Consider the following 11,753-nt stretch of genomic DNA (forward strand, 5'->3'; position numbering starts at 1 on the left):
GTATATATATATATATATATATATATATATACACACACACACACACACACACACAGATAAAATGCCTTCAAAATCACTAATGCTTTAAGCACATTTCATGAGAGTTTTAGGCAGTCTAAGGAAAAACTTGTATCTATTTTCATTAAAGAATTTCTGGGGCAAGGAGAAACTGCTGTAAGATTCATTTTGTACGTCTAACAAATTTCAGACCATATGTTTGATATGGATATTTTTAGTTAGTATGGTTTTTGAAACTAGAGGTTGAAGTTGACTGTTGCATAGTGAAACTATAATTGAAATATGATTAGTAATTTCACAGTTTTATAATACAAACTTTCTCTATATTTTTTTTTCTTGTTTCTAATCAATGTATCTTTTATATACCTTTCCTAGACATGTGGTTGCAGCTCGCAAAGGAACAATCACACCTCCTTTAACAGTAACATGCTCTGAATCTGCTTCAATCCATGGGGATTTCTAAAACATTATAATTGTAATTAGTGAGACTATTAAATAATTAACTCTGCTGCACCATTTGTACACACTTATTAAAAGTAATCATTTACAAATAATGCAGTTTAAATATGAAAAAATGACTCCTTCATAAATTAGTCTGTACACTAAATTGTACACAGATTTAGCTTTAATTAAATCCCAGAATTAATTTAAACTTAATAATAATGAAATCCTATCAAACTGGTCTTACTGGATAAATTTATCATAAGCAAGCCTTCCTCAAACAGTAATGATTAAACAAAGAATTTTGAGATGTTATATATAAAAAAAAAAAACTTCATTGTATATATATATACATATATTTGTTTCAGAAATTTACTTTTATAATATTACATAAATTTTAAAGTTGCTTTGCATCACATTATTTTAATGCGAGCTTTATAATTAATTCATGCTTAGAGATTTATTTAATAAAATCAAAAAGTGTTTTTTGTTTATGCAAAGTTTCTAAGGCTATGTGCCACAACTTTTTTCATCTGACCAGAGGAAAAGCAACCTTCCAGCAGTACCCACTACCAATACTTGGGCTACTCTTTTACTATGGAATAGTGGGATTGACCATCACTTTATAACACCCCAACAGCTGAAAGGGTGAGCATATTTATCTCTGGGTTTTAATCTCATGATCCACAGATTTCAAGTTGAGCATCCTAAACACAAAGTCCTGGCATGCTTAAACTAAAAAGAATGAATACACTAAGTATACAGATCTCTGCATTAAAAATCTAAAATCTAACTCCAGTTTCCAACAAATTAAACAAAATGAGAAAAATGTATTTCTTTACATGAAAGTACCACATAATAAGTCACAGAAATAAGTAGAAGTATTTTATGTTTTAAATCCTAAAATACCCAATTAAGACAAAGTACTTTATTCTTTAAAGATTGTTTGAACTCAATAAATTATGACGGTTAAAAACTTTCAAAAAACTACATGAAATTCAGCTGTTGATAGGAAACTTTATAATCTATCTGCAATGAGTTCTTTCCAGGTTTCAAAAAATAAATTATTACCATTATCCTCTTTAATTCTGTCAGTTTAATGCCAAACATTTTGAAGTAGTAATAACAGTTAATACAATAAAGCAAATTTCCAGAGGAGTAAGATAAAAATTTTGTAAAAGTTAGCAGTCTTTTTTTATTTAGTTTATTTACTTTATCCATTTCAAATACTCAAAATTCTTGTTTATCATTGTATTTACTTACTTTGGACTGACTAATTTTAAAGATTCTAAGTGTAAACTACCTTCTACCATCCTTGAATGTGTTTTCTTGACTTCAGTGGACATTAGCTGCAGAACCACAACAGCTCTAACAGAAATTACACCTACACACTTGCCAAGATAATACCATAATCTAAGAGTTTGTCTGTCTATCTCATAGATGTACAATTCCAACACTGAAAAATTAAATAAATATTTTTTCCAAGTCTAAAACTAAGTACTACCTCATCAGCCACATCTTCATTGAACGCTAGAGCAGCACCAGTGCTCTCTTTGGTATGTAACTGTACAGCAAAACAGAAAGCTGAAAAAAAAATGAGGCATTTAACTACATATATGGTATTTCTTGTTCAGTCTTGCATCAGTTAATTGTTTTATGAACTTATATTTATCATTATAAATCAGACAATGTTTTATAATCTTGCATCTTTCAAAATATTTTGCAAAACTAATCTTCGAAACTTTCTGCAATTGCCAAAAGGATTACAGATATTAAAATAAAACAGTTTGTTATTGTTGCAGAAAATGTAATATATTTATAAGTAACAGTGTTGAGTACATGTACTTCCATTAAAAATAAAGATATATGAAATCAAAATATTGTAAATGGTATAGCTATATATTATTTGCATTGAAATATTAAGTTGCAAGGTAAAATAAAATTGGCTGAATAGATAACATGAAAATTCTACTGCAGTGGTTCTTAACCTTTCTTGCTCCATGTCCCACCTCAAACGTGTGCCCCACGTTCAGAATCACTGTTCTACTGCAGTGGTTCTTAACCTTTCTTGCTCCATGTCCCACCTCAAACGTGTGCCCCACGTTCAGAATCACTGTTCTACTGCAGTGGTTCTTAACCTTTCTTGCTCCATGTTCCACCTCAAATGTGTGCCCCACGTTCAGAATCACTGTTCTACTGCAGTGGTTCTTAACCTTTCTTGCTCCATGTTCCACCTCAAACGTGTGCCCCACGTTCAGAATCACTGTTCTACTGCACACAAGTTTGAATAGAAAGTGTTTTGACAATTTGTTCTATGTCATGAAATTAGTTTTTATGCTTAAACCAATGGTTAATGGCACAGCCTAGACTGGGCTCTGCTACAACATGTGAGAATAGCAGCAATGTCTTACTCAGGATTACACCACAAAAGATGACACAACTTTTTTTTGACAGTTTACCAAACACTTAATAGTCATTGAAAATACAAAAGTTTCCTTCATCAGTACTGTTAATTAATAAGGTTTTGCTTGTTTATCTGTAATTAAGCACAAAGCTACACAATGGGCTATCTGTGCTGTGCTCACCACAAATATCGAAACTCAGTTTTTAGCAATGTAAATCTATAGACATACTGCTGAGCCCTGGAGAACTAAACAAGAGGAACAGCATGTGAACATTTCTTCCCTTCCACATTATTGTCCCTTGCTGAAAATGGGAGACATTTGTTTTCAGATTTCCTGTCTGTCATGTAGTTTCCACATGATGACTTTTAGGCGTGATATCTTAGGAGTAAAATGTACTCAATGTAAAAACAAAAAATCACATTTCAAAAATTTCATAGAGCAAAATATTCTTGCTTCAGATTCCATAAAATAACAATTTAATCAGTTCTTTGTGTACAATTCAGCAATAATTGTAATATCTTTCAGAATGATCATTTATCTAACTTCCTGGATAAAAATCTGAATTTGTCATATGACAAAAGTAAAACAGTTTCAAAAAAGAATTAATCAATTAATAACAAAAAATACATTGTTAAGATAGTTTCCTGGTCTCACCAGTTTTCTCCCTGCATTTGTAATAATGTGCAAGTTAAAAACCTTGTTGTAAAAGTAAGAGTGAATGATTTTTTATGCTTTGGTACATGGTATTTATTTGGAAGTTAAAAGGAGTAACTGAAAATTTGAACCAGGCTTTAAAACAGCAGAATTTGGCCTTCTACTTTGTTCAGTTGTAAGCTGTGCTTGGTGTTTTTATAGTAGCATACAAAACTGATTTACTATTTTCATATGAGAAAAACTAAATTGAAAAGTTAAATAATTTGTAATGTAAAGAGAGTGAAAAATAGTGTTCTAGTTAATTAATATAATGTTCAGATGGGGAATAAAACATTACTACTGATGCTGTTGACTACATGTGTGGGTAAATGATTTGGAAATGTCAGACTCATCTATGTTGAGGCATTTTAATTTAAGTAACAGAAGGGTTAAGTTTTATAATGGATTAACTTATAAAGCATTAGAAGCTGTTATTTTACAGCTGTTATTTTTTATTATTAATTTGTAAGTCAGGATTGGATTAGTGAATGATTTTCAGTTTGTTTTATACATGGTTAGGAGTTAGTTTCTGACAACTTTGATGAGCTGGTGAGGTGCTTAATATGAATATCTGTCAAGTACTACAAGTTGACTGTAGTGACTACACTATTAGTTTAGAAAGCCTATGAATGTATGACTGTTAACTAGGGATTCAATTTCATGCTTGAGTTTTGTTTTTGGTGAAATAAGTATCATTACATCTTTATCATAATTTGGGGTCCTATTCAGTTCCTTCCAGTGAATCACAAATGTATCATAGTATATGACTAATTGTATCAAAGGCACGTCCTTTTCTTCAAAATGGAATCTCCCTCTAAGAGTGACTGTCAAATGCAGTGTGTGAGAGAAAATAATGCTACATACACAAAACACAATCATGATATTAAAGTTACAGCATCAGGCATCTATGATATGAACGAACATATAAAAAAACATCATTATATCATGAAAACTTGAAAGCCAGCAACAAGCATTTGTAAATATTTTTGCAACTTTCATGTCTATTATTGTGATTTAATAAAATTTTGTTTTATTTTTTTTCCTGTACTTATTTTTGTTTCAAATTTAATTATTATTGATATTGAAGGACTTTATATGTTGGCAATTATACATAAAAAATGAGTCATGGCACAAATCTATTGGTAATTTAAGAAAATGATAGGTTTTCATTTATTTTTAACAGATTGACCTGTGATTAACCAAATTTAAATGTATCTGCTTCCATAGGCTGCTAGTGGTAATCTGAATACAAGCTCATATAGTCCATCTCTGGGCCAAGGAGAATCTAGATGTATACAATTGCTACCAGTAATAGAAATTGTAGTTACAAAAATTTTCAAAAGGCAGGTGGATTAATTCAAACTTCTTTTCAAAAGTTATGTAAAGCTCAGGGTTATAAATGTAAACTGACAATGCTTGAAAGTATGCATTACTACCAAGCTGCCCTTGAAAAACAAGCTTCATTCCTAAGCACATGTTGACTTTAAAGTTCACATTTTACAATACTGAAAGATACTCACCACCTCACACAGAATTGCTATATTTTCAATATATATGCCAGAGACTAGCATGCAACTAACCTTCAACTAAATCCCCCTTAAATTCATGTGCTTAACATGAACTGTACTGGTGCATGATAACATCATCATACAAAAAATAGCCCTCTATCAATAGCAGGGCAGCACAGCCTTCATGTGCAGTAACTCCATTTAAACACTTGCACGTGAGATAAAACTTCATTTTTAGATGAGACAAGAAAGAATATGCCAGAAGTGGGGAGGTTGGTTAGGAATGTGTGTAGAGATCTCCATTGGAAATATATTTTCTGTACAGTAAAATGTGAACTTCTAAGATGATACCTCAATCCTCACACAGAATTGAAGTGGTGGAGGGACTAATGCAAATTTTAAATCTAGATGAACTCCCTTCAGAAAGTATCCAATGGGAAAGCCCATGGAATGTGACACCCAATGACAGAGGCTCCATAGGGGCACACACACACATGGGAGACCTCATCTTGTCATGACCAGGATATACTCTATGCCCGAGATGAAAGGGGAGAGACAAAAGAATCCCAAGTGAGGGTGGAATTTGAACTTGGCCAACAAAGCATCTGTACACAAGCTGTCAGTGAGCCAATATGTGTAGTGTGGTTCAGGTTCTATCAGACCATAAAGTGGGTGACCCGTACTACATTGATAGTGTCACTACCACCCTACTTCTCCCCATAATGTGCAAAGCCCAGCTCTTGAGGATTCTCTCATGTCCATCACTCTAGTAGCTAGAAACTTATAAGTGGCAAGGGTCTCCTGTGCTCCATTTGAAGAAGATGGAGATAAATCCACATTGGGGAGCCCCCAAAAGAGTCCATGGAACTTCATCAGAGCACCAGTTGGAATGGTATTTTACTGGAGAAAGTGCAATGTGTGACTGTGAAACCATATTCTTAAAAGCGGGCAAGCGAGAACCAAAAAAGTGGTCAGTCACTTCCTTGGTGTTGGTTTTCTACATGGAGATGGTACAGTTTGGATTGGACAAGTGAGAAAAACTGTATGCCACGAAGATACCTCTAGTTGTCTTGTGGAACACCTTGTCTCACAGTGGGCACTGATAGAGCCAGAGTAGATGGGTTGAGCACTTTGTTACCCCTTGCCAAATGTGGGTTTTGAAAAATAAGCATACCTTAGGAGGCAACACCAGCCACCTGGCAGAATCCAAGAAAGGGGTAAAAGGCCCTGACAAGTAAAATGTACTTACCCTTACCAAAGATGGTGTGTAGGTGTAGTGAAGAACAGCAACTATAGTGAATGGAAACCCTGCAAGATATGACACAGCCAGATGAAGAAAACAGAGATCGATGTGTGCAGCCTGAAGAATCTCGTCCAAGGACTAGTGAGCATGAGATGTAAAAAAGTGAAACAGTAGACGAATTTAATGGAACAAAACATGAAAGGACAATCATCCACCTGAGCAGCTGAAGTGTTATAAATAAAGATCTGTTGGGATAGAGGAAGTACAGTAAAAGAGAATGCAGGATTTATTGAAGGCATAGACATCTGGATAGTAACAACAATAGGCAAAAAAGAAGAAAGATGAAAAATAAACATGAAGTCAATGACTCAAACGTAACCCATGGAAGAGTGTCAAAACTGCAAAGTTCCAGTCAGGCAAGAGAGTAGGACAAGTGAAGAAGGAAGGATAGGAATAAAGTGGAAAGGACAAAAAAATAAATGGAAATGCAAAACATAAGAAGTGAAAAGGGCCAAAAAGTAAGGGTCACATTAGAATGACCTAGAGGAAGGGAAAAGCAGATGAACCAATGTTGAGAAACGTTATCCACCTAACTGATAGATAGAGGTGAAAGATGATAAGAATGGGATCAGAAAGTTGGAGAGTCCAGTCTTGCAGGGAATGAACTGAAAAAACCTGACACATGAAAATGAAGGGACCACACCACTGGAAGATAGATACACATGGAAAGAGAAAAGAAATGAAGTAAAGGAAAAGGGGACCTAGACACCAACTGAAAGAGCAGAGGAAAACAGAACTGAGCCTGCCACAGAGGCTCTACCAGGACCTAACAAGGAGTGTTGAATATCAAAGTGAGACATGGAATTAGCAGCCTGGTAACAGGAACAGAATGATGAGAATGAGAAAAAACAACAACCTAGTAAACAATTAGGAATGATGCTTGGTTATAACTGTCTGGGGCTCTAATGGGTTGGAAACACCACCAAAGTCTTCTGGACAAAGAATGGGAGCCCAACAAAGACTAAAGCTAGCAGTGTGAGGGAGACGTACACTTGTTAGGAGAGGAACCCATCCAAACAGCTGAGGAACCAAGTAAGGAGGTATAGAACAGGAGAGGAATTACAGGTCAATGTTATAAAAAAAAAGTTTAGTTTTACTTTGTTTGTAGTTAAGCACAAAGCTACACAATGGACTATCTATGCTCTGCCCACCACGGGTATCAAAACATAGTTTCTAGTGTTGTAAGTCTGCAGACATACTGCTGTGCCACTGGGGTGCAAAAAAAAAGAGAATAAACTTCTCCAGAAAATACTCCCATGGAACACCATGATGTGCCTCAGACAAAAGGTAAAATAGTGAAAAGTAATGTAAAGAGGTGGAAAGAAAGACAAAAGTCCAAAAGATGGACACTATACAGGAGAATAGAAGTTAAGGTGTCCACTCCACAAACTGGAAAAAAGAGAGTTCAAAAGAGTGGAAATAAAGAATGGCTGTAAGTTGGGAAAAAAACAATCAAGTAGACTGGGAAGACAAGACATGTTAGCACAGGTGTGCAATTGATGAATAAACAAGATCTGATGGAACTGAAAGGTAGGTGAATAATGGAAAACAAAGAGGAAGTAATGAACGTATTTGTGAAATAATGTCAAGCTGTGCATAAAGTAAACCTTGAAGGGCCAAATATCAGGTCATCTTGATTACGTTGAAATTGGGAAGAAGGAAAGTCAGTTGAACAGACAGGAGAAGGAAGCCCATGCATGAAGGAACTCACAACACATGGAACAACGGTTGTCTCATCCACCAATGACAAGGAGCCCCAGAAGCAACAAAGACTCGGGTATCATGTTAGGAATATCATTGCTATCACGGGATGAAGCATAAAATTACCATCACTTGAGAAGCTATAATGGTTAAGTATAAAAAAAGATTTTCTTTAATAATAAAAGAAACCAGTGAAACTGGAATGAATATTAAGTTTTTATTAAACTACTGCAAGTTTTAAGTAACTGAATAATGTTTAAGACAGTGATAAGGAAAAAGAATGAAGTTATTTTCAGTGCAAGTGCTTAGGGCAAGTTACTGCACATGGAGGTTGTGTCCCCCCTTCTATTGGTGGAGAGCTATTTCCATATGATGAAGTCATCGCGCACCAGTGCAATTCATGTTAAACATGTGAATTTAAATGGGAGTTAGCTCAATACAAGTGGCATGCAAATCTCTTTCAAAGATGTACAAAGAATATAACATTCTGTATGTGGAGGAGAGGTATCATCTCAAAATGTAAGGCTTTTGCATTTGAGAAACAAGATGAAGTCAATAAAAGTATTGCACTCCATAACTGAAGCAATATCATTTTGTGTATTTCCTTTAAATAGTGATCATGACAATACTCTCATTCTAGGTTCCATAAACAAAGATGTTTTTTTATGGTCTCCTCAAACTAGAGGCAAAATATGATAATTACTTAAGTTTTATTTAGAAAATGCAGCAAAAGTGCAATATATGCTTCATGGAATGTAAAAAATGAAATTTCTATACTGTTGTGTCAACTTTAAAATCATCATGTTGATTCTCTACAAAAATATAACACAGGAAGTACATAGTGCTATTACTGATGAAGTAATTGATCACCATGCCATGTAGAAATACTTTCTCAGAATTTTGTAAATAAGATGGGCATTTATTCTATTAGGATAGCTCGATTATTTAAAAGAAATAACATTTCTGTCTGAATTTCTCAACGTGATTTATGGATGTCTGGAACTTAGATAAGTTTTCAAATTTATACATGAAATTGTTTAGATGTTTACTGTTAAAAGAGAAACATTAAAAGCATATGAAGCATATAAAAGAAACAAAACTTAAGTAACCTATATTAATTTACTTTAGAAAAAAATTATAACATATGTGAAAATTATATAATTTGCATAAAAACTTAGTTTCTTTGTCCAATCAACAGAATCACCTCATGGCGTTTGTTAATTCTCTCATAATATTGGTTGCCTGTAACACAGAGACTATCAATTCAGCCATCAAAGAATATTCAAATTCTAATTCTTTCAACATGGATGTTATGTGCTACTGTCATATTATCTCAGGTAGAATAGACATTAGCTACTATCCCTCTCACTACAGGTAAGTTAAAGTGTACATGTCACAACCTTTTACAGAGTTACATTCAAAACTTAATTAAACTAATTTATCATTAATATATATATATACAAATAAACTTGGATCAAAATATAGTTAATATATCAAATTTTAATATTATACAAGTTTTTAAGTTCATAATTTTATAAGGAAATATTTTAAAAAATCCTCAATCTCTCATAGCATGAGAATCATGATATCTGTTTTCCAGGTCTTCCCTCTCCTCTAACTTATTTACCAACCCTCTCTGAAGTACAGAGTTTAACATAAATTTCATTATAATATAGATATTAATAAGGTAAAGTCAAATTTTTATAGCCTTCAACTTTATTTGAACTAGAAAATCAAACCCTCTTGCCACACCCACCTGTCACATTGTCTCTTTCATGAATTGCCGATAATTCTTTCTGATGTTTTATACTATATCATTTATAAGCAACAGAAAGACAAAGTGTTAATCTACTGAACAACATATAATGCTACATTGGTTTCAGTTTGAAAGTTTATCTCATGGTGTTCAGATCAAGCAGAAAAGGCAGGAGCAGATTAAGAGTCAGACAGGTCTGAGGCTAAATTTTTCTACCGTGCCTATTATAATCGCAGCTAAAGGCTACGGTAAAAAACTAAACTTCAAGATATGTTTTAATTTTGGAGACAATGGGAAAATAATACCCACAGAACTGCAAGACTTATTAATGAACAATATTAGATGTTTCTTGAATAGGAAAAGTGGTACTCTAACAAAGGTAAGTTTTAATTTTGGAGACAATGGGAAAATAATACCCACAGAAGTGCAAGACTTGTTTACAAATTAATGAACACTATTAGATGTTTCCTGAATAGGAAAAGTGGTGCTCTAACAAAGATAAGACTTGCTTACATTTGGACAACAAAGCATATAGACAGAAAGAAACCGCACACACATAAACTCAACATTCATGCACACACACATACACATGTTTAGATCACACCATTACTCACATAGTATGCCCATCAGTAGTAGCATATCATATCAGCTGTATTTAGTTAAACTACTGTCTTCCTGGCTCTTTTTTATAGCAAAGGCATTTATGATTCGTTTGGTGTGAAGTGATCAGTGGCGTATCAAGGGGATGGGGGCAGTCGCCCCCGAGTGCAGGTGTGAAGGGGCACAAAATTTCCTTTGGCCTATAATGCCTATTAGTTAATTATGGCCTCCCCTAGTATATAGCGCAACTGCCCTACATTAAGTAAAAACGACACAGTGTTACGTTATTTGTGTGTATTACGCTTGCAGTTTTAACTTTTAAAAGCCGCCGACTGAAATACAGTGAGACCGAATTGACGTACAAAAGTAAATTACACTATTCCATCATTCATCTGTAGATCAAATACAAGTCCTAGAGTACAACGTACAAGTAAGTGTATGTTTAACAAAAAGATAATACGAGATTGATGTAACACATTAACTGATGTGCAAGATTGGCAATATATGCAACAGGTATAGCCTAGATCTAGATCTAGTAAACATTATAGGCCTAATGTAGTGGTTTGTAATTGTATTGGCTGATTGTAAATCATGTCTTACACCAACTAATGTACTAGACTTTAAGTCTAATTACAGTTATAACTTTATTTCTAGATCCTAGGTCCATCATAATACAAATTGTAGCCTATATTATAGGCATACTTAGACCTATACTAACTATTAAACTAGGCATTGCACTGGGACAGATCTAATGACTAAGTTAATAGATCTAGATGTAACATTTGTTCTAAAAGTTATGGCTAATAAAACTAAATCTAGGATTGTTGAGGCAGGATTATATCTAGATCTGGGTGGATTCAATACAAGGTGCTTTCAATCTATGCACCCAAATCTAAGGTCTAGTTAAGATGTATAAAGCTAAATTTCTGTCATTATTATTACATCTAGATCCAAACCTACGACTAAAAAGATGGAAATAACAGGTCTAACATAAATGTTAGATCTAGATGTACTAGCAACTTAATCTAGGAACTGTAATGTAGCACCACTAATTAGTTAGCCTATATTTAGGTTTTCTCATTCTATCAAAACCTTTAATATTAAATATAGCCTTTGAGCCTCTAGGCTTATATTATGTTATGATTACACCTGTCTCCACAGTGTGTGTAATTCTCATTCAGCAAGTTCAGACTTGTCTCCTGTAGTGTTTGTGTAGTTAAACCTATCGAGTTTTTAAATGTGAATTAGCAATTGCCAGTAATTTATATGGTGCTCATAAGCATGATTTACCAGCATATACACTCATCTCCACTGATTTTCTTACTGTT

General features: G+C 33.9%; 1 protein-coding gene across 11 annotated transcripts in view; it reads right to left on the minus strand.

Annotated features, from left to right (window-relative positions):
* LOC106468018 (mitotic spindle assembly checkpoint protein MAD2B-like) overlaps nt 1–11,753 on the minus strand; it is a 68,343-nt gene that overhangs the window by 19,009 nt on the left and 37,581 nt on the right. For 7 of the 11 annotated variants that reach the window (XM_022396312.1, XM_022396313.1, XM_013928414.2 and 4 more), the window contains exons 5-6: nt 1,964–2,043; nt 385–477 (exon numbers count right to left, since the gene is read on the minus strand). In XM_022396312.1, coding sequence (XP_022252020.1) covers nt 385–477; nt 1,964–2,043 — 173 coding nt within the window. Of the gene's footprint in view, nt 1–7; nt 1,195–1,963; nt 2,044–11,753 lie in introns of those variants that run through there. The other 4 variants (XM_022396319.1, XM_013928415.2, XM_022396311.1 and 1 more) reach the window with 3 other exon arrangements.

Source organism: Limulus polyphemus, unplaced genomic scaffold (assembly GCF_000517525.1).
Source record: "Limulus polyphemus unplaced genomic scaffold, Limulus_polyphemus-2.1.2 Scaffold2833, whole genome shotgun sequence".
NCBI lineage: Eukaryota > Metazoa > Arthropoda > Merostomata > Xiphosura > Limulidae > Limulus > Limulus polyphemus.